We start from the raw sequence: 24,588 nt of genomic DNA, 5'->3' as shown, positions 1-24,588 counted from the left end.
TCGTCATAGCCAGAGGGGTGGCTTCACCTTGGAAGCAGCCTATCTATTATGAATTTGACCAAACTATGACTAAAAGATATAATGTCTGGTATCATTATGTAACTTGAATCCATTGGAATTAATGTTGTAGCTATTGTTTCCGATTTAGGAGGCTGCAACACACTTTGGAAAGGTTTTTCGGTCAATGTTGAGAAACACTATTTCGAAAACCATCTTGACAATGACAAGAAAGTATACGTATTTGCAGGTATGCCACACTATATTAAGTTACTAAGAAACCACTTTCTAGATGAGGGTTTAAGGTTAGAAGATGGAACTCTGCTGAATTCAGATCTCTTACTGGGCATTTTAGTAGCCGATTCTTAGTATATGGAGGAAGTATTGTTTTCGTCAACATTTTCGAGTTTGAGTTTTGAGTGGATATATCCGTTTTGGGTCCCCCTGGACCCAAAAAAGTGGTTTTTGAAGTGATGTCTGTGTGTCTGGATGTGTACAGAGCTACAGACCACACCTGTAGTCCGATTTTGATGAAATTAATCCATGGTATCTCCAGGCTTTTTTTCATTTTTTGAAATTTTGATTTTTTATGTCAATTTTCCCATAAAAACCCATAAAATAACGGAAAAATCGGATTTTCTCAAAAATGGCCCGAACGATTTTGATGAAAATTTAGTATGTTTTAGCCCTTTAAATTCTGAACAAAATGGTAGAACTCCCATTTCTGGAAAAATTACGGTTCAAAAGTTATGGCAAATTATGTTATTTTCCCATAAAAAAACCCATAAAATAAGTGAAAATCGTATTTTTGAAAGAAACCGGTTTAGATTAAAATTAGTATGTGATAATACTTATAATTCCTCCAAACAACATAGTGCAACCCCCATTTCTGTAAAAATTATGGTTCAAAAGTTATTGTAACTTATGTTATTTTCCCATAAAAACCCATTTAAAAAACGGAAAAATTGATTTTTTGAAGAAAAACTGATTCTGATTGAAATTCTTCTGTTATAGTCCTTATAATTTCAAACAAAATAATGCATCCCTTCATTCCTGTTGAAATTACTCTTCAAAAGTTAATGAAACTTTTGAGATTTTACCTATTAAATACCATAGTTACTCTCATCGCTTACCCATGAAAATGGTTGTTGACAAGCTAATGGGAGAAAGTATGTGTCAGATTGCGGATACCGTTTATTTTGTATATTTACTAGCATTTTTAATTTAAAATTTATTGTTTAATCAAAATGTTATATGAAGTGGAATAACCTCAACGACCACTCTTAGAAAACAACCTGGGAATAAAGATGAAATAGGTTCGTACAGGCAATATATTTGTTCATGAAGTAAGTACCATGACAAGTTCCAATGGGCAGAAAAACAATACTGTTTGGAGGATATTTTAACCAGGTACTGCCTGTTGCTTCAAGCAAAAAAGGTTGAAATAATATAGCCTAGCATGCACGGTGGTAAAGGGAGCATCCATATATAATATTAAAACCCAGAGGTAGTTTCCGTTTCTTAAAACTAAACAAAAATATGGATGTCGATGATGCCGATGAAAAGAAATTTCGTGATTGGTTTCGTTAACTGGGTAATGGAACCCTTAGTAGGAATCAGCCGATTATTAGGCCTATTTTGATAGCATATGTGAAGTCAATCGCACCTGTAGGATGAATACCACCACATAAACTTACAATGTTAATCAGAAACAAATCTAGGGTTAAGTTTGGTCAATGGGATTCCTTTACTTTAGGGCCTATACTAATTTTGTTAAACCTTAACAAAAGGAGTATAAACTTAGAAATAATAACTGGGATAATTTAGCGGTTTTGACCAAGAAATAAGTTTACCTCAAAACACCTACATTCGCCTTTTCATATTTATTTGACGAAGACAATTTCTAAAATTCCAATCAGGGAAGCTTTTATTTATCCTCATTAACCACAAGACCAAAGCTACCTTAGTAAACCAGTATTTATTCACAAACAATGATATGTTTGCTGCTTTTTCATGTTAAACCTATCGAGTGATTCAAATTATTTATTGAAAATAACATCAACAAAGAAAGCAAACAAAGACGGACAACAAACTGTTTTTACCCAAAAGATATGGTGTACATGGGCATACCTATCCTGACACATAGATAATGTTATTCTGAGTTTGTTTAAATACCGGAATTGCAATAAGTTGTTTTACATTTGAGCTTTTTAGGGACTTAAGTCCCTACAAGCCAATAGTATATATATATATATATATATATATATATATATATACTAGCTGACCCGGCGAACTTCGTATCGCCTAAGTTATAGGTTTCCCCTAAGACAGACCGATGGAAAGAAAGTACCGTTACGTTTAATTTTCAAGATGATCTCGTTCGCATCGCTCAATCACGTCCTGGTTGAAGTTCGTTCGCTACGCTCACTCACCTTTGGGTTGGAGCTCGTTCGCTGCGCTCACTTGCCTTTAGGTTGGAGCTCGTTCGCTACGCTAACTCGCCTCCAGGTTAGCTCGTTCGCTACGCTCACTCGCCTCCAGGTTGAAGTTCGTTCGCTACGCTCACTCACCTTTTGGTTGCAAATTAGCTGTTGTCATAAATGTAAAAGAAATAATAGTGCTGCACCCTGTTGGTAATCCTTGTAACTTTAATGCTATTGAACATCATAGAACAGAACCAACTTGTTTAATTGAAACAGCTGTTAAGATTCATTAATTCCATTTCTCATAAGGTTAACATGGGAAACTCCAGAGCCACTGGGGCGGAGCCCTTTTAAGAATTTCGAAACGGGAAATAGTTTACGTCCGATTCGCATACCTACAGAATTTACACACCAAATTTCATAACGATCGGTGAAGTCGTTCCGGAGGAGTTTGCAGACAAACACTGTGACACGAGAATTTTATATATTAGATATATGTACTATGTAGCAGAGTATCCTTTGTACGGGGTTGGCATATAAGTTTAAAATGCCTATTGCAGTTATACTCAAGCTTTGCGTTTGCAATGGTGGAGGACAAAGTTTGATAAAATTTGCTTCTTTAAATTGACGGTATACTATGGTATTACACATCTACCATAGCAATAATGGCTACCACTTAACCTAAACATTAAAAATAAATTATTAAAAACTAGCAACAGAGCCCGTTGTGGTTAAATACAACGGTCTCTAGTAAAATAATGGTTGTGAAATCCATACACCACTTTACTCACTAATAGTAATGGTACAGATTAAGCACATAACATTATAATCACACACTTAACATAAGGAACTCACTTTAAGTTTAAACACAAATGCAAATTGTTAACAACAACATTTAATCAAAAGAAAAATCAATTAAATAACAATATAACAATAAGCTGTTAAATTATTAACACATGTTTCGTATGTTTAGATTATGCATACTGGTAAACCAATTATTGCCATCTATAAAAATTATTGGTTTTTCTTTTCCGAGTCGGGTTAAAGGTCTTCGACCCGACCGATTTTCATAATTTTGGCCTTAAACTAAAGGTATGGACGCACCACAGATTTGCCATCAATCATCGGCATTGATTTTGACGTATATTTCGAGTTATGCAAAAAATGTGTCCCTTTACATTTTTTATGGGAGTTAAATTTGGTTTTTTCAAGTTCATTTGGCTCTTCTACCAGCCCGATTTTCATAATATTGGTCTTAAAATAAAGCTATGCAAGCACATATTTGTCATCAAGCATCATTATTAATTTATCTAATGTATTACTTAACAAAAAAATATTAATTTGGTTTTCTTTTATTTTATACTTCAATTAAAGATGTATTCCAGCAGTTCTAATTACATAACCCTATTTGTTTTGGTCGAAAAACCTTTAGTACCAGCTTTCATTTGAGCTGTTAATTATTAAGATTCCAATCTTAATAATCCTACCTAAAGCACACTGCTGAATCACGAATCAACAATAATTATAACCGTTTTAGTACTTATCTGCAATCAATAATACGTAACTCAAATTTTATTTAAGTTTTTTTATATGTCTTGGTCTTTAAATACTTCAAAGGCTTTCACTTGAGATATTGATAGATTTAATCAGTTATGTTAAAGATATACTGTATCGCTCAATCAGAAAACATAAATTTAATTATATCTTGGATATGGAATTTAGTTTTAGATATACTAGCTGTTACCCACGGATTCCACGGTGGGGCACACGGAAGATTTCTAAGGTGCCGTTTGACGTCACTAACTGCTGACGTCACTAACTGCTGCGTCTGAAGAAACAGACAATTTTATAATTTTCTATTATTAAATTAAACTGTCATAACCTAACCAAACTAACCAAATGTGCTGATAATGGAAAAATCAAATAAAGGTTTACTAATCTAAAAAATAGTTTTGTTCATAAAATAAAATTATAATTGTCTAAAATTCAATTTTATAATCTTTTAATTATAAAATTAAACTGTCATAACCTAACCAAACCAACCAAACTTGCTGATATGAAAAAATTGTTGATAAAAAGTTAGTGCCGCCGGCGGGATTCGAACCCGGATCATTCGGATCATCAACCCGCAACGCTATCCACTGCACCACCGATGCCGATGGCTGAAACCGTATCGTTGCGGTATTGGTGTTCCCTCAAAGTGGCGTCAGCAGTAGTGACGTCAATCGGCACCTGAGAAATCTTTCGTGTGCCGTTTCGCGGATTCCACCCCGTTTACTACATAAGTATTAATAAAACTATTAATTGGTTAAGTTAAGCTGAAATAAACAAAGCAGAATACAGTAATGGTAATACCAGTAATACAAACAAATAATAACAGCTGAGGTATTTTTAACATTAGGTAAATGGAAAGTTCCCTTTGGAAAGCAATTACGACCTTATTGGGCAATTTATGAAATAATGGATAATTTTGCGCAAGGTTTCTCGTCATGACGAACATTTTAAGTATATGGTTTATGGGGGTGTGACTTGTAGTTTTCTCAAAAGTTCATGGGTACTTTTGGCTTTATATATAGATTTACTCAATTCTAATTACGTTATTCTATTTGTTTTGACCTAAGAACCTTCAGTGAAATACCAGCTTCCATTTGAATTATTGATTATTAAGATCGGACGTGACTAAAGCACACTGCTAAATCAAGAACAACTTAAATAAAAAAAAAATGGAGTTATTTATCATCGATTTGTAGTCAAGCTTGAATTTAGTCAAACTTTATATTAGGCTTTCCAATGACCTATTAATTAATAAAATCAGTTCAGTAGAACTGTAGATTTAATTGTACAAAGTTTAACGACAAAATCTTTAGTTCAGTATTTTCTCACCATTATAAGTTTGGAGGTTGCTTAACGTTTTTGCAAATAACTTTGAAATGGTGAGGAAATCGACCAAAGTGGAAGATGATATTATGATAGAGAATAAAATTTCCTACAAATTACTATCATGTATTTCTGGAAAATACTCAATAAAGGCAGCCTAAAGTTGGCTACAAATATAAACTTGGAAAAAAGGCGTTTTAAATGTAATATTGTTTATTTATATTGTTTTACCTCAAATAAGTCAAATATGTAATAAAATCGAACTTTCATAATTATTTGCAAATCTACACGAATTAGGCTTTCCAACGACCCATTAAGTAACAAAATCGGTCCGGTAGAAGTCTAGATTTAGTTGTACAAAGTTTAACAAAAATATATCCAATTCAGTTTTTTCTCACCACTATAAATTTGGAGATCACTCAGATTATTGCCAATAACTTTTAAATGGAGGGGAAATCGACCAAAGTGGATGTGATATTCTGAAAGAGAATAAAATTTACTACAAATAACTACTATGCATTTCTTGAAAATTCTTATTAAAGGCAGCCAAAAGCTGGCTACAAATAACTTGAAAAAAGCAGTTTTAATGTATTTTTGATATTTTTACTTTTTTACCACAAAGATTTTATAAAATCACACTTTCATAATTATTTGCAAATCTACATGAGTTGGGCTTTCCAATGACCCATTAATTAACAAAATCGGTCATGTAGAAGTCTAGATTTAGTTATACAAAGTTTAACAAAAATATCTCTAACTCAGTATTTTCTCATTACTATAAATTTGGAGGTTGCTTAGCTTTTTTGCAAATAACTTTTAAATGGTGAGGAAATCGACTAAAGTGCAAGGTGATATTCTGAAAGAGAATAAAATTTCCTACAAATTGATACCATACACTTATTGGAATCACTCAAAAAGGCAGCCTAAAGTCTCACCCAAATGAAAAGTGTGAAAAACACCGTTTTCAATGTATTTCTTATGGAAAACATGTTTTTTTTTCGAATTTTTCACCATAAATCATAACAAAAACAAACTTTCATAATTATTTGCAATTCTACACAAATTAAGCTTTCCAACGACCCATTAATTAATAAGATCTGTCCAGTAGATTTAGTTGTACAAAGATTTTTAAAACTGAATTATATCTATATAAATAAAATTACAGTTTTGTCTGTACATTGCTTAGAATCATGCAGTTTTTGGTTATTTTTACGTTTCATAGCCTAAGAAAGCCGAAACGAGTCTTATCTGAATTTCTGTCTGTATATCTGTCTGTCCATTCTGTGACTCTGTCTGTAACGCCAAATTGTCATTTTACGCGGCCTACTCCTAGGAAACTAGAGTACCGATCAAGGTTCTAATCATTTTTCTGTATTTACTGGATTGGTGAGAGTGTCTTGGGCTATAAAAACATGGCCTCGCTTCTTTGAAAAGAAAATAACGAACCATCAAAAACCCAATTTTGTTTGATTTTTGTCAAATTTTCTCCCAATGTTTCCTATTACATTTTATGAAATAACGATCAGCTGTTTGGATTAGTTCTCACTTCTAGCTGTCACTGATATGTTTACATTAAAAGTTGTTTACAAATACCGCAACCATTTCCGATCAAGTTTTGTTAGCACATCCAAACCAAGTGAGATTAGAAACGTTGTGCCTTACTTAACCTGTTTAATTAATCGCAAGTGCAACAAGTGTTCTTGAGTTTTTATAACCGGGGAAAATACCATGAATCAGTGTTGCATTAGTTAGTGCTGGGAAACTTAAATTTTTTAAATCATCGTCACCAATGCTTACAAAAAGGTTTCCGCACTCATTTATGGCCCTTCAAGGACAGTTGTGTAAAGTGCAAAGTAAAAAATCACAACTGCAGTGGGTGATCGTGGATGTTGCTGCGATCTAGGAAGAACTTTCTGATTTCACTGTGATCGTAACAGAGGTTTAACTTACAGATGTAGCTAAACTCGCTTTTCCTAAGTGTCATTTTTTGTTTCTACTTACTTACATTTCGACAACGATATCGGTACAATTTTTCTACTTAGGAAGTAAAACTACAAACGTCCAAAACCCCAGATTTGTGAGTTTTCCGTCACATTTCCTCCGAATGTTTGCTAGATATATGTATCGATTATCGATTAGAGATAACGTAATATTTTATAAGAAACCTTTGTTTGGATAAAGGTGGTTTCTTCAAACTGTCATTAATATGTTAACATTAAAAGTTGCTTACAAATAATGCTATTAATGGGAAATAACTTTGATTTTCGAAAACTTAAAAAAAAAACCAAGTGAGATTATAATAACTACGGTACTGCACCACATCAAGTGAAAGTTTTTTTGAGAAAACCATAGGGAGTTTTTAAAGCTTTACGTTGTTAACATAAATGTTACATGTTTTGTGGCCTGTGTATTTATTTTTTTATATATTTGCCAACGGATTAACACAAATAATACAGGTTGATTACATGGACAGTTTGAATTGTTCTTAAGTACTATAGTTCTTTTCATAAATGTAAACGTTGGTTTATGGTACTGCTACTTTTCCTTAGAACCGGTGGTAGCAGTAAGAATCATTTTTACGTACAAACACATCACTATTTACAACTATAGTTATCGTTAGTGCTGCACCTTATTTCTTATTAAATTTAATTGATGTCTTACTGTATAATTTTTGCGTTTTCTGTCTGGACTCCAAAATGTTAGTTTATCCTATGAAAATTATCAAACATTAGTGAAAGATTTTTTTTCTTAACATAGTTGTATTTACAATCTGTTTTACATCAAACAATAAGTAAATGCAAAAACATTATAGTGCTGCACCCTGTTGGTAAATCTTATAACTTTTTAATGCTTTTGTATATCATAGAACCAACTTTTTTAGCTGAAACAGCTGACTAAATTCTTTAACTCCCTTTAAATATGAATACTCATAAAGTTAACATAGGGAACTACAGAGCCATTGGGGCGGAGCCCGAAAGGATTTTTGAGATATGAATATGCCTATATGTTAATCGGGAATGTGAGCTATCATCATGCCAAATTTCAGCACAATCCGTCCAGTGGTTTATGCGTGATTGAACTTCAATCAAACAAACAAACACACAAACTTTCCCTTTTATAATATTAGTAAGATGAATTTGAACGGATGGTGTTTTTGGCCTCTGGGGACCTCAAAACAAAAAAGTAAATCGGTCCCGGGTCTAGGTCTTACCATGAAACCTACGGTAATAGCTTATTCCCTTTATGGGAAAGTACCTGGGGACCGAGCTTTGCTCGGGGAAAATCATTAGTTCACTCTGAAAGCACCTTAGTATTGGAGATGCATAAATCCATTCCCAAACTCCACACGGCTCGCCTTCACCACCATTTCCTACGTCATGGACCTGTTTCCCTCCATTCCCATTGCATTTAAAGATTGCAAATACCTTAATCTAATCGTCATAAACAGTTCCCACACTCCGGACTACTCGCCTTGACTACTTCCTTCACCACTTCCTACGTCGCGGACCTGTTTCCCTCCCTTTCCATAGCATTTTAGGATTGCAAATACTTTAATCTAATCATCATAAACAATTACCACACTCCGGAATACTCGCCTTGACTACTTCCTTCACCACTTCCTACGTCGCGGACCTGTTTCCCTCCCTTCCCATTGCATTTTAGGATTGCAAATACCTTAATCTAATCGCCATAAACAGTTCTCACACTCCGGACAGCTCGCCTTGACTACTTCCTTCACCACTTCCTTACGTCGCGGACCTGTTTCCCTCCCTTCCCAGAACATTTTAGGATTGCCCATACCCTTATCTAATCGTCATAAACAGTTCCCACACCCAGGACAGCTCGCCTTGACTACTTCCTTCACCACTTCCTATGTCGTGGACCTGTTTTCCTTCCTTTCCATAGCATTTTAAGATTGCGGACACCTTAATCTAATCGTCATAAAAAGTTCCCACACTACGGACTACTCGCCTTGACTACTTCCTTCACCACTTCCTACGTCGCGGACCTGTTTTCCTTCCTTCCCATAGCATTTTAGGATTGCAGATACCCTAATCTTATCGTCATAAACATTCCCCACACTCCGGACTGATCGCCTTCACTACTTCCTTCATCACTTCCTACGTCACGGACCTGTTTCCCTCCCTTCCCATAACATTTTAGGATTGCCCATACCCTTATCTAATCGTCATAAACAGTTCCCACACCCAGGACAGCTCGCCTTGACTACTTCCTTCACCACTTCCTATGTCGCGGACCTGTTTTCCTCCCTTCCCATAGCATTTTAGGATTGCCCATACCCTTATCTAATCGTCATAAACAGTTCCCACACTCCGGACAGCTCGCCTTGACTACTTCCTTCACCACTTCCTACGTCGCGGACCTGTTTCCCTCCCTTCCCATAGCATTTTAGGATTGCCCATATCCTTATCTAATCGTCATAAACAGTTCCCACATTCCGGACAGCTCGCCTTGACTACTTCCTTCACCACTTCCTACGTCGCGGACCTGTTTCCCTCCCTTCCCGTAGCATTTTAGGATTGCCCATACCCTTATCTAATCGTCATAAACAGTTCCCACACTCCGGACAGCTCGCCTTGACTACTTCCTTCACCACTTCCTATGTCGCGGACCTGTTTTCCTTCCTTTCCATAGCATTTTAAGATTGCGGACACCTTAATCTAATCGTCATAAACATTTCCCACAATCCGGACTACTCGCCTTGACTACTTCCTTCACCACTTCCTACGTCGCGGACCTGTTTTCCTTCCTTCCCATAGCATTTTAGGATTGCAGATACCCTAATCTTATCGTCATAAACATTCCCCACACTCCGGACTGCTCGCCTTCACTACTTCCTTCATCACTCCCTACGTCACGGACCTGTTTCCCTCTATTCCCATAGCATTTTATGATTGCCTTTATTACTTCCTTCACCACTTCCTATGTCGCGGACCTGTTTCCTTCCCTTCCCATAGCATTTTAGGATTGCAGATACCTTAATCTAATCTAATCGTCATAAACAGATCCCAGACTTCGCACTGCTGCCCTTGACTACAATCATAGATAAAACCATAGACTATAAAACATACTCCCTACAATGTATCGAGTAATCTTCAGTATAATCTTTGCTAAATATTATGCTAATTATTAAGTGATGTTTTCCTTTTGTACTGTATTTGTAATTTGCTAGTATACTGTGGGTAGTTGGCTTACTATGAACACATGCTACAACTTCAAGTCTTTTGTTTACTTTATCCTTGTTATTTCATTCATCCAACATGGTTACCTAGCAACCCATAAGACTAATGTTAAAAAAATGTGATTTTCAGTTTCATTTTTCTACGTAATTAGATTTTTGTTGGCAGTTCTAACTGCATGAAACTCGTTTTTAGGCCAAAAATAAACTATTTACAAGATTTGAAGAAAATCGTCGGAGCCGTTTTCGAGATCTTTCTGCAAGCAAGCAAGCAAGCAAGCAAGCAAGCAAGCAAGCATACAAGCAAACATTGCTCGTATTAGAGTATAGGATTCGCTAAAACAATGAGTGGGTTTTACAGAACAAAGAACAATCTATGCGTCTCTAGTTTTAGAATTTTAAAGTAACAATTCTACAATGAGTTAAAGCAGTTTAAAATTGCCGTTTTTGTCTACATTCAAAGAAGATTTTCAGGCTTTATGGTACGATATTAAAAATATTGAAACCACAACACTCTAGATAATTTAATCCTCTTCAAAATGCCACCCTAACTTTGATTCTACGTTAAGTGTAGCCTTTGGAAACATGGTTGCCCCAGACCCTTACGTTTACACAAAACGGCAGAGGTAGAGCGGACCCTTAACATCAATAACACCAAACATCCATATACAGGGTGATTAACCCCCTGCACATTCCAAAAAGACCATAAAATACGTAAAAGATATTAATGTTATTATTTCAAAAATTGCAGCCATTTTCCAAAATGGCAGCAAACTTGAAAAACTTGGAAAACTGTGCATTTTACGGTCTTTTAGGAATGTAGATGCAATTTTAAGACTTATTTACTCTTTGCATTCTTGCTCTAAACTTTACTCGACTTTACTCTAAACTTGCTCTACTTTACTTTTCTAGGTGCTATACAAAATGTACACCGCAAGTCATTTTTTCATAGGCTGTAACTCCTAAACGAGTTGGTTTATAGAAAAAATGTCAAGAATAACAAAGTTTTTAAATTGCATAATATTCTATTCGAAAACCTGATAAAATATAATTTCAAAGTTGGCCGCCATATTGGAAAATGGCGGCTGAATTTCAAAATTAAAAAACGAAATTCATATTTTTATCTGCCACAAAAAATAAAAGAATGTCCCATTTAAAGTTTTCCCTAATTCTTACCGTTTCTGATATTTCAATGGTGGCCTCCTTGAGTTGATCACCCTAAATCCCGAAGTACCTTGAACAGAAACTTGAACTTTTGAGAAAACTACAAGTCACAACTCCATAAACCATGTACAGTATATGATCGGGATAAAATTGAATGAGTTCGCGAACCAGCTGCTTAGTATTATTTTTCACAGCAGTTTTTCATTATTTGTATTGTAGTACTCAGTGCCGGATTTAAGGTCCTTGCGGCCCTAGGCCAAATTACTTGAGCGGCCCTCCCCCTGTGGTGGAAGTTCCTTGCGATCGCGGAAGTAGAGGACATCATCATCGACACCTGTGATCGTGGATTAAGTATATGGTTTATGGGGGTGTGACTTGTAGTTTTCTCAAAAGTTCAAGGGTACTTTTGGCTTTATATATAGATTTAGTGAGTTCTGTGAACAGAACTTAATCATCATCGTTGGTCTAGCGCATAGTTTGTGATTATTATCACATGATCAAATCACAAGTTCTCAAATACATTTAACTATAATCTTTAATATAATTCACTGTTCTTAAATTCATTTCAACAAATGGAAGAAATTCCAATCACATGTTTTACTCACAGTGTGGGTTAAATAGAGAAGTCTTTACATTACATATTTTTGGTCAAGTTTTCGACCACTGGACTACCTCTAAGTATACTAAAAATGCACACTAATTAACACAAATATCACTTTAAGGTTATGTCAAGAAATATTTAAAGGAATCAGCAAAAACAATAATAAATATTTGCTAGGCAACAGTGGGAATTAAACCAGTCTATTGCAATGCATATGGATATACTGCTTGTATATTTAATAATATAAATCAATGTTTTAAGAAAAATGAGCAAACATCTGATTTTCGGTCCTAGGGCCGTAAAAACCTTATTACAATGATAGCTGGCATTCTGGACAGCAATCCGTAGCTTTCACCCTCCAATTAACGTCTATAAAACAGCTGAGACATCGTAGTAAGGTTAAAAATATTTGCCAATCCTACTCAATTGACCCGGAACACTGCAGTTTCTAATTATTTAATTAAGGGTATAATAAAAAGTGCTCGTGCAGTAATCAATTAAACAGGGTAACGAATTGAAGGACAGATACAACTAGACTAATAGGACGCCAAATACGCGTAGGTACAACTAGTCGTAGGTACAAATAGTCTTAGGTACAACTAGACGTGAGTACAACTAGACGTAGGTACAACTAGTCGTAGGGACAACTGGTCGCATCCGTACAAGCTAGGTGACACTACTGGTCGGTGGCATACACGTCTAGTTGTACCTACGTCTAGATGTAGCTCTTAAAAATCTGCAGGTACAACTAGTCAGGTTTGCCAACGTCTACTTGTACCTACGAGTAGTTGTCCCTAGGTCTCAAGGTACAAGTAGACGTAGGTACAACTAGACGGCGGTACAACGAGACGCAGTCCCGTTTTCACGATGCGTTTGTGCGTGAAAGAAAATGCCTGTGTGGCCGCAGCCAAAAGGGTTGCATCATAACCTGTTTTTGACCACAACACAACGTATCATGGGAGTCACAATCTTAACAATAAGGAATAATACATAGTTTTTATTTCGCAAATTTCCCTATAGGGAAGTAGCAATTACGGTAGGTGGCACTGTAAGACCTAGACCCCAGGACCGATATACCATACTTTTTCATTTTGACGTAATTAGAGGCCAAAAACACTATTCGTTCAACTTTTTTTATTATGTATAGGCCTATATATAGATTTATTGATTATTTTCGGTATTCCACTCCCGTTTTGCTAACACTATATTTCTCATCTAATTAACTATTAGCCCAAAAAAGAGCTGTAACTCCTAAAAATTGGGGGAAAGCTGGAAATTGTTTTAATCTGCTATGGAGATCCTAAATAAGTTAAAAATGAGTTTGAGACGGATTCTGAAGTGAGCTAAGTGTATGGGAGGCAAAAAACTAAGCTGATTTTGCTAATTTTTTAGTTTTTTGCTTATAACTAAAATACCCCCGCCGCAGCAAATCTGCCGTCTAAGCGAATTTCCATTTGCCTGAAATGATTTTCAATTAATCTATTTAAATAGCATTAGGTTTAACGAGTACCTAGGTTTGCTGCTACAAGGAAACTAATAAAGTGTGTTTTTAAGTAAATAACTATAGCTTAGTATAAAATCAATAAATTTACCAAGTTTGATCAAAATATATCCATATACAAGCAAACTACAACATTTTACAATATTCTCCATAAGAATAACATGGTAATTTTAAATTTACAATTTTTTGAGTTTTCTCTGTAACCAATAACTGCACAAAAACACTTTAATGTACTGAATTGTTTGTTTTTTTAAGCTCTTTGAGAAGGTCTAGAGAGAAATTGGGAAATTTTATGTTTTGAGGGTCAAAAATTAGAAAAACCAATTTTTACCCCATAAAACCCTGTTCCCATGGTCTGATCATGCTGGTTCGCGAACTCATTCAAGTTTATCTTGCCTTACACCTTCAAACCAAATTTCATAAAAATCGGACAAAAATTACTCAAGCTATCGTGTTCACGGACACACACACACACATATATATATATATAAATCTATATATATATACATATATAAAAATTTGAACGAATGGTGTTTTTGGCCTCTGGGGACATCAAAATGAAAAAGTAAATCGGTCCCGGGCTTAAGTCTTACCATGAGACCTACGGTAATAGCTACTTCCCTATAGGGAAATTCGCTAAAAAAGTGCATCCCACAAAAAAAGTGTTTACATATTTTTCTAAAGAACATTAAATTCCGCGTTGACCAGTTGTTGACATTAAACTTTGACGACCAGTTGTAGCAAAAGGACTGAACCTATTTTAATGATTTTAACGTCATTCGACGTGGAATTTAATGTTCTTTAGAAAAGTACCTATACACTTTTTTTGTGGGATGCACTGTTTTTTAGTTATAAGCGAAAAACAAAAAATGAGCAATCACGAATACCTATGATGGCTTTGACTTGGTTTAGGAGAGATGTCCACGATTTAAAATGTTCGTCATGATGAGATACCTTGCGCAAAACTATCCATTATTTCATAAATTGTCCTTTAAGGTCGTAATTCCTTTCTAAAGGGAACTTTCCATACATCTAATGTTAAAAATATACCTCAGTTCTACTTATTTTTTTGTATAACTGTATTCTGTTTTGTTTATTTCAGCTTAACTTAACCAATCAATAATTTTATAAATACTTATGAAATCAAACGGGGTGAAGCCCGTGGGTAACAGCTAGTTGCTATAATTTCTAATGCTTAGTCCGATCCTTTTTAACATGTTCATATGAAACTAAAAGATGTTTAATGTTGTATTGGACAGATTTCTTCTAAGTCTTATTACAAACGTCATTTATCATCAATAGGCTGGCTATTCATGGCTATTATAATTGACTATCGGATTCTAGTCAAAGCTATTATTATTAGGCTAACCAATAATCTGCCGAGAGAATAAGTCGTCTTTACAAATAACGTACAATTGTTTAGAGATTCTTCCTGCAAACTTTTGTAAATTTAAGGGAGTTGTGCTCCATTCTTTAATGACTGCTCGATGAGGAAGGTAATGAACAGAATTAACAGTATGGTCCAAATAAGTTACTTCTTTTTCAACCCTTTCAATTATTCCCTTGTCAACCCATTCTTTAAAAATAGCATCATAGGCTGCATATAAATTCATATTTTTCAGCTTACTTATAGTTGTCAGTAGACGTTTCTCATCTAACCTATTGGACTCCAGTGAGGTTCGTACTAAAAAAGTCATATGTGGGTTATTTTTCCGTCGGTTTTTCAACACTGAGATTTCATTACGTTTGCGTAGGAGAAGGTAATTAATATGTTTTTTTGAGAAAAGTTAATAGTTAAGTATGAAATAAACAAATTTGTCAAACTATATGCATGAACAAGCAAACAACGCCAGTTTACGTAATCTCCTTAAAAATAACATAGGCCTAGACATTTTAATTGTAATTTTTTGTAATTTTATCCGTTACCCTATAAAAACACTTCAATTTACTCAATTAGTTGTTTTTTTAAGCTCTAAAAGTAAGCCCTTAAACTGGAGACAAGTTGAAGGGGAGATACAGCTAGCCGTAGGTACAACTAGTCGTAAGTACAACTATTCGTAGGTACAACTAGGTGTAGGTACAACTAGGCGCCCGCTACTGCGGGAGAACACACCGTGTGTGGAATTGCCCATTACATTTAATGCTGCTCATATTTTTCACGTGTTTTCACACTGCGTTTGTGCGTGAAAAAACGCCTGTGTCGCCGCAGCCTTTAGGTATTAATCCTAATCAATAATCCAGAGGCCACTCTGCAAAAATGTATTCCACGAGTGCAGTTTTTGACTTCTTACATATAAGCTGAATGTAGCAATCAGAAGTCCAGCAAATATTTTAATTTCTAAAAACTTAGTATCTTAAGTTTTCACATAATTTGCTCAATAATTTGGAATTGGTTTCAGTGCACAGTTTGATGATGTTGTTCAGCTGGAAACATGCATTCGCCTGGTTCAAGAAAACAACGAGCCCTGTGCTATTAGAATTTCTCTTCATGAATCTTCATCGGAGTTTATTAAACAATTGACCATTGTTTCTGAGGTAAACTTTTTAAATTGTACCAAATTAGAACCAAGAAATTTTACATGTTGGTACTTTAAGTTTTAGTCGTCAATGTATACACGATTCACCTTGTGATATCACGGACGATTTATAAATGAAATGACAAAATACAGGATTTAATTCAACACCAAAATGAGCTTGTGTTCTTTACAAATCCAAACAACAAACTAAAACTTGTTTACATTTATAAAAAAATTAAACACCATGACTGGTATATTCAATTCTATATCTATAAAAGAGGAACTATATATGTACGTTATGGACTCTGAAACCGCTCGACAGATTGTAATGAAACTTTCAGGCATTATTAAGCATCTTTTAAGGATGGTTTGTGTGAAGTTTGGTGCAGATCTGTCTAAAAGGCTCCGCCCCAGAGGGTCTTAAGTGAGCCAATGTCAGACTTTTTGAACTTCAATGTTTACAAATAAATATTATTTAAAAGCAGATGTTTACTTTCACCAACTGTTTTGTTGGTTTGAATAATCACAACATTCTGTATTAGCACAGCCACCTCTAATACAAGGTCACGGCGAGCGAGAAGTGGCAACAACGCATCTGTGTCTTGGCGCGCGGTCATCTTACCATTACAGTGAATGGAGGAGTCGCGTACCGACGTACTTATTCGCGTTTATATTACCCTTAATCATTAGTAATGACATTGAAATTGCTTCTGCATCATGCCAGATAGATGTGTTATGCCTGGGTGCAAGAGTATGTTACGAAAGCTCGATTAAAACTGAAGGATACACGCAGTGTTTTAAGATTCCAAGTGATGCGGTGCGTAAGCAACAGTGGATTCGTGCTGTTCCTCAGTCAGATTGGACACCTTCAAACAATTCTAGTGTCTGCGTGAAACATTATCACGAAGATGACCTTAGTTTTGTGGAAAAATACAAGAATAAAGAGGACGATTGGTGCGAATATAGACGCGAGAATCCAGTTGTAGGTGACAATGCCGTACCTAGACTTTTTCCCAATTTACCATCGTGTCTAGATACACGAAAAACGACAAGGAGAAAGACTCCTGAAGAAAGAAGACAAGAGGAAGGCAACAGGATGAAGAAATTCGACTAGCAAAAGTAAGCGAAGTCGGGGACTTTATCTCCAATCCCTGACTACCGTCGGTTCAAATTTAGAAAATGCATGCTTTTCACATGGACGCTGTATGTTGCGTTCTCACGTGGTGGTAGGTACGCTTAAAATGTGTTAAGATGTGTAATACTATAGTATACCTTAAATTTACAGAGGCAAATGTTAACAAACTGTGTCCTTCCCCATTGCAAATAGAAAGCTTATGAGCATAACTGCAATAAACATTTTATACTTATATGCCAACCCCGTTCGAAGGACGGGTATTCTGCTAGTATATATGTATGTGTGTGTGTGTGTGTGTGTGTGTGTGTGTGTGTGTCTGTCTGTTAGCGCCGTAACTCGAGCTAAAATGATCCGATTTTGATTTTGATAAAATTTGGTACAAACGTTAAACCTACATTTATTCGAATAAGTTCGTGAACCAGCATAATCAGACTATGGGAACGGGGTTTTATGGGGTAAAAATTGGTTTTCCTTATTTTTGAACCTCAAAACACAAAATTTACCAATTTTTCTCTAGACCTTTTTAAAGAGCTAAAAAAACAACAATTAATTTAGTATAAAGTGTTTTTGTACGGTTATTGGTATGTTTTGCTTGGAGCGACAACTTCTTTCTGATGTCACCGAGACGTGGTACCATCAGTGCACCTAACCTCAAAAATGTGCACTAAGTGAAAATTCACTAAATAAATTCAATAAATTCACTAAGTAAAAATTTACGTCTTTAAAATCTAAAATCTAGGTTTGCTGCGGTGGGGGTATTTTATTTTTCATCAGCCTGAGAGAGCCCATGTAAAAATAAAAATATACATCAATATCCCCTATTAGCGTTTTTATGGTTTGTACCAGGGAAACTAAACTCATTATTATTGTAACAAGAAAGTAAAAACTATTTTACTTCACAACAGTCAAACAAGTTCAGTGAATGCGGTGACTCCTATGTCTCGGCCTCTACTTCTGCCTGACAACACAGAGCTCCTTAGCATTGGTGTTCATGGAAGTGGAAAAGAAATCGGTGTGAGTGAGGGGGGTGAAAAGCAGAGTAACGGGGTTGTGAGTGAGGGGGGTGAAAAGCAGAGTAACGGGGTTGTGAGTGAGGGGGGGGATAAGCAAAATAATCAAATTGTAAATTTTATAGAAAGCCAGTGTACAAGTAGTCTTAAGGAGCAGAGAACACCTGCTTTGGCTTTAAACTTAGGTTTGGGGGGAGCTTCTCGGGGAACTTAAGGCGTAGAGATGTTCTTTTAGGTGGGAACAATAAGCATAATTCGGTCATGGTAAAAAATAAAAAAATTACAATTTTTCACCAAAACATTCAGAATTTGGTATCAAGAGTAGAGGGGTTAGAGATAGTTCTAGATGAGATTAAACCTGACATTTTAGTCTTATCAGAGCATAACATGAAATCTGATGAGCTGAGCAGATTTAATTTAAACGGTTTTATGATAAATTCAGATTACACTCGGGAAAAATTTAAAAGTGGAGGTGTTTTGATATTATCTAAGCTTGGTTTAAAGTGGAAGCAGGTGAACTATGCTAATATTGAAGTGTTAAGGGAAGAAAAAGTGTTTGAGTTCTGTTGTTCAAAATATTTTTTTGTAGGGGATGAAATTCTTTTGGTTGGTATATATAGATCACCTGCAAGTAGTGTTAATGAATTTTTAAGTCGATTAGGTATTCTATGTGACTATGTGTTATCAAAAAACAAAAAGGTGGTAATAGTAGGAGATTTTAATATAAATGTTTTAGTAAACAGCAAACAAAGCAAGGATTTTGATAATTTGTTAAAATCTCACGGTTTGAAATTTTTAGTAAATTTTCCAACAAGGGTCAAACTTACTAGTGTCTGCGTGTGCCTAAAAAAAAAGAAACAACAATAAAAAGTGGGTAGTGAGTGAGTTGCTCTCTTGTACATTTGGTGAATTCCTCTTTTGTGTCTGGCTTATTTCCGCATCAACTAATATCTTGATCATATATTTGTTAGATACAGCTAACTCAGTAACGGCTATTGATAACATTCTAACAAACATTCCAACCCATGAATTAAAGACCACAGGAGTCATAACTGAGCTTTCAGATCACGATGGACAAATCTTAGAAATAAATATTTTAGATAAATGTATAAAAAACAATTACATTTTTAAAAAATCCCGACAATTCTCAGAAGAAAATAAGCTCCAATTTTATCAAATGCTGGAAAAGGAAAACTGGAATGATGTTTATTTAGCACCGGTAACAGAAAAGTACAATATTTTTCACAAAACGTTAATTTACTATTTCAATTTATGTTTTGAAAATAAACTTGTCAAAATTTACAACACAAAGAAATCCTGGATAAATCCAGAAATTAAACAAGAAAAACAGGAAATTATAAAAATGAGTAGAATAGCTAGAAAAGTACAAAATAAATGTACTTTCTCTAAACTAAATAAAAGAAAAAAAATATTAAATAAAAAAATTACTGAGAGTAAAAAGAAGTTTTTTGATTTCCAAATTCATAATTCAAGTAACATTAACAAAACCACATGGAGAATAATTAATAATGAAGTTTCAAACAAAAAAAACACTTACTCAGAGAATATTAGTCTTCGACTGAATGATGAACTAATTGAAAATCCTACTTATGTTGCAAACATGTTTAATAATTACTTTATAGATGTTGTAGATAGCTTTAGTGTTAGGCAACCTTTAGATAAAAATAGAGGAACAACTAATCAAGTTAGCGATGTAAATAAAACAAAAGGGCTTTTTGAAAGTAGGATATTTAAGTGCACTCCTGTAGATGATAAGGAAATGGAAAGAATTGTTGGTTCACTTAAGAATAAAATGTCTAGTGGTTATGATGATATACCAACTAAATTATTAAAATATGTAGGGAACCTTTTAGTAAAGCCACTTGTACATTTGGTGAATTCCTCTTTTGTGTCTGGCTTATTTCCGCATCAACTAAAAATTGCAAAGGTAATTCCTTTACATAAAAAAAACGAAGTTACTGAAATATCTAACTATAGACCTGTTTCATTGCTCCCTGCTGTATCAAAGGTATACGAGAAAGCAATGTACATTAGATTGGTAGATTATCTTGAATCAAATAAGTTATTTGATAATTCTCAACATGGTTTCAGAAATGGAAGATCAGTAATAACAGCAGCTACTGACTTCATTGAGTCCATCGTAGAATCAATTGAAAACGGTGAAAATGTTCTAGGGATATACATGGATCTCTCTAAAGCATTTGATAGTGTTTGTCATTCAATTTTGCTAGAGAAACTGGAAAGTCTTGGAATAATGGGAGTCCCCTTAAAATGGTTTCAATCTTATATGGATGGTCGGATGCAATTTGTTGAAATAAAATCAAACAAAAACAATTATTTAACTACATTTAACTCTCATAAACGTAGAATTAAGTGGGGGGTGCCACAGGGTTCAATTTTGGGACCAATTTTGTTTTTATGTTATATAAAAGAATTGCCTAAAAGTATTGTTAATCCTCAAAAGAGTAAGATTTGTTTATATGCAGATGATTCAAATTTAACAGTGGCGGGGAAAAGTAAAGAGGAGTTGGAAATTTCGGCCTTTGTAGAATTGTATAATATACAACAATTTCTAAAAAATAATAATTTGAATCTTAATACAACAAAAACAAACTTTATGTCCTTTTTGACTAAACAAAGTAAACAGAAACTTGAACCCAATTTGATCATTGATTCAGAATCAATAGAACAACTTTCTGAAGCCAAACTTTTAGGTCTCTATGTAGATGAACATCTAAGTTGGAATAAACACGTTGAAAAATTATTAAAAAAGCTTAATTCTGGAGTGTACGCATTGAAAAGAATGTCTTATTTGTGCAATTTAGATGCACTTAAAAAAATATATTTTGCCCATATTCATTCTCACATAAACTATGGCATTGGACTATATGGGGCAACTACGATTAAAAATTTAAATAAAATTCTAATCATGCAAGAAAAAGCCATTAGAACTATGTTACACCTTAAAAAAGATGAATCAGTTAAATCTCACTTTAAAAATCTAAATATTTTAACAGTTTTTGCAGCGTATACTTTTGAAATAGCATGTATAGCTAAAAGAGACAGCCTAAAATATGAGCCAGTTGTGCCACATAGTTACAATACAAGACATAAAAAGGATATTGTAACTTCAACCTATAAGCTGGAATTCTCAAAAAAAAAAACCAACTTTTGCTGGATCACTAATTCTAAGGAAATTGCCTGCCTCTATAAAGGAGGAATCAAATTATAAATTATTTAAATCTAAATTAAAAAAACATTTAATAGAAAAGGCGCCTTATACAATGGAGGAACTCATTGAATAAATACCTATTCATACTTAAAATGTATTTATATCTTTAAGCTAGTTTAGTACTTTATACTTGACACTATTTTTGTACCCATGTACATGTAAGGAAAATAAAGATGTTTTGATTTGATTTGATTTGATTTTTTGATTGGTATGAGAATTTTTCGGGACCCCAAAATGGGGTATTTTTGGGGCAGCTCAATTTTTTAGTTATAAGACCCATCAAGTACCACCTCATTTTGAAGGTCTTCAGTTAAAACGAATCTCGGCAAAAACCAGAGGTCTCTACCTGAACCTAGTACAAAATGGTGGCAGTTTTTAGTTTACAGGCATTAACTTACATTTAACATTTTTTTAGCTGCCCCAATATGCTTCATTTTGGGTTACCAGGGGAAATTGTGATACCAACTAAAAAGTACACTGTTTTTATTGTGGAGGGATAAGCTTTCCTAGTACACCCTGATTAAATGTTAATATTCTTGAATTATTCTCCCAAGTGGAGGTGTTTAGGGATAATCTAAGCAAAACTACGACGAAAAACGAATTTAAACTATAAAATAATCAAATGTATTTCTCATTAATGTTTTCATGACAAGGAACAAAATTGGACAACAAAACAGACAGCTGATAGTAAAAACAACATTCATATCATCTGTATGACTATTACAAATAAATAGAAAAGGCAGGCATTTTCAACACTTTCACTTATTTGCATAGTCCAAGATTTTCTCGCAGAACTTGAAGTCTTGGTCGAGGTATAGGCTTCGTCAGTATATCTGCTAGTTGATATTCTGAACCGATGTGCTTTACAGTCAGCATACCTATATTTATCCTGTCTCGAATGAACAGGTACTTCCGCTGAATATGTTTTGTACAAAAGTGAAACTCGGGGTTTTCACAGAGTTTTCTTGCTGATTCGTTGTCAACTTTCAGGATAGGAACAGCAGACAATCCTATAAGTTCTTTGAACAAACGAGCAATCCAGATTGTTTCTTTTGAACCAAGATTAGCTGCAATGATTTCAGCTTCACAAGTTGAGTCCGCAACTAACTCCTGACGACGACTAAGCCAAGTTATAGCTGCACCCGCGTATTTAATAATAACTCCACTTGTTGAACGCATTGTAGTTGGACAACCAGCAAAGTCCGCGTCACTATAGCACTCCAGTAGAGGTGTTTTAGGTTTGGATTGGTACACTAGCTTCTGGTCCACAGTGCCGGTCAAATAGCTATAACACGCTTTGCTCTTGTGACATCATCTTGTGTAGGACTTTCTAAGTGACGTGATAGAACACTTACACTAAATGCAATGTCAAAACGAGTACCACGAGCAACATAAAGTAGGGCTCCAACTGCCGATCGGTATGGAAAATCGGAGGCTTTTGGTGTTTGAGCAGTGAGCTGCTCTATGGGAGTAAGTACTGGCTTGCATCCTTCCATGTTAAATCGAGAAATGATCTTCTTGATATACGCTGATTGGCAGACCAATATATTACCATCACTTTGAGAAATTTTGAGTCCGAGAAAGTATGACACTTCTTTAGCAACAATTTCAAATTGTGAATGAAGTTGCCCAATAAATAAGTCCATTTCAGTCTGACTAGTCGCTGCGACTAATCCATCATCAACATAGAGTGCAACGGTGATTTTTCCAGCAGGGGTAGGACAAATATAGACGCAGGGATCTTCACGGCTCTGTCGAAATCCTAAGCCTTTCATGAAGTCGTCAAACCGTTTATTCCAGCATCGAGGTGCCTGTTTCAGGCCGTATAAGCTGCGTTTGAGACAACAAACACGATTTGTTCCATCTGAATATCCTTCAGGCTGCTTCATAAAAATCTCTTCTTCAACGTCTCCGTACAAGAACGCAGTTGAGACGTCAAACTGCCGTAGAACCATCTTCTCAACAGCTGCGATGGACAATATTGATCGAACGACCTCCAGACGAGCAACCGGGCTGAAGGTTTTGGCATAATCAATACCAGGTCTTTGCGCACATCCTTTTAATGACCAATCTCGCTCGATATTTGTCAACACTTCCATCAGGATTGCGCTTTATTCGGTAGACCCACTTGTTGTTGATAGTCTTCTTTCCCGGAGGGAGTTCGGTCAATTCCCATGCACCGTGTTTATGCATGGACGCCATTTCTTTGTCCATTGCTGTTTTCCATTCAGCACTATCTTCTGAACTGATGGCTTCAGTGTACGACTTAGGTTCATCGTCAACAAGAAGAACTTCGGCAAAGTTAGACGAGACGTAATCATTTAGCCACTCGGGTTGCCTTCTTTCCCGAGTCGAGTGCCGAGTTGCAGGATCGTTGGATAACTCTCCATCTTCACTATCACTGCTACTTGACGGGTCCTCAGTTGGTATAGGCTCATCATTACCCTTCACTGGAGAACTAGGCTCGTCAATAGTCTCTTCAACTTCTTGCCAATCTTCTTCGACGTCATTGGTTTTCTTAATCTTGATGGGCCACTCAACTTTCTTGTCACAGTCTCCAACGATTTCTTGAAAAACGACGTCACGAGAAACTACGATATCTCTTCTCTCTGGGACGTAGATTCGATATCGTTCATCGCCATCGTATCCAACCAGGTAACCAACCACAGCTTTCTTGTCCATTTTTCGCCTCCTCTGAACAGGAACATGGACGTAGCACTTTGAGCTGACCACTCGCAGATGTTTGATCCTCGGCTTTTGACCAAACCAGAGCTCAAAGGGCGATTTGTTGGCAACTGCTGACTTTCCCACTCGGTTCAAAACGTAGCCAGCAGTGATGACAAGTTCCGCCCAGATCGCTGCAGGAAATGTTACATTTGGATTGGCGTACTTGAAGGTCCGGGCCATTTCG

General features: G+C 35.4%; 1 protein-coding gene across 1 annotated transcript in view; it reads left to right on the top strand.

Annotated features, from left to right (window-relative positions):
- The window catches only part of LOC128985131 (uncharacterized), a 107,559-nt gene that overhangs the window by 31,982 nt on the left and 50,989 nt on the right, over nucleotides 1-24,588 (top strand). Inside the window, exon 3 of the mRNA XM_054404515.1 lies at nucleotides 16,163-16,298. Within this exon, the coding sequence (XP_054260490.1) occupies nucleotides 16,163-16,298 (136 nt within the window). The remainder of the gene's footprint in view (nucleotides 1-16,162; nucleotides 16,299-24,588) is intronic.

This window comes from Macrosteles quadrilineatus, unplaced genomic scaffold (genome assembly GCF_028750875.1).
Source record: "Macrosteles quadrilineatus isolate MER2022 unplaced genomic scaffold, UCM_ALF_1.0 Scaffold_1__1_contigs__length_201487025, whole genome shotgun sequence".
Classification (NCBI taxonomy): domain Eukaryota; kingdom Metazoa; phylum Arthropoda; class Insecta; order Hemiptera; family Cicadellidae; genus Macrosteles; species Macrosteles quadrilineatus.
The sequence above is the reverse complement of the archived record's forward strand: the minus strand, read 5'-3'. Positions and strand labels throughout refer to the sequence as shown.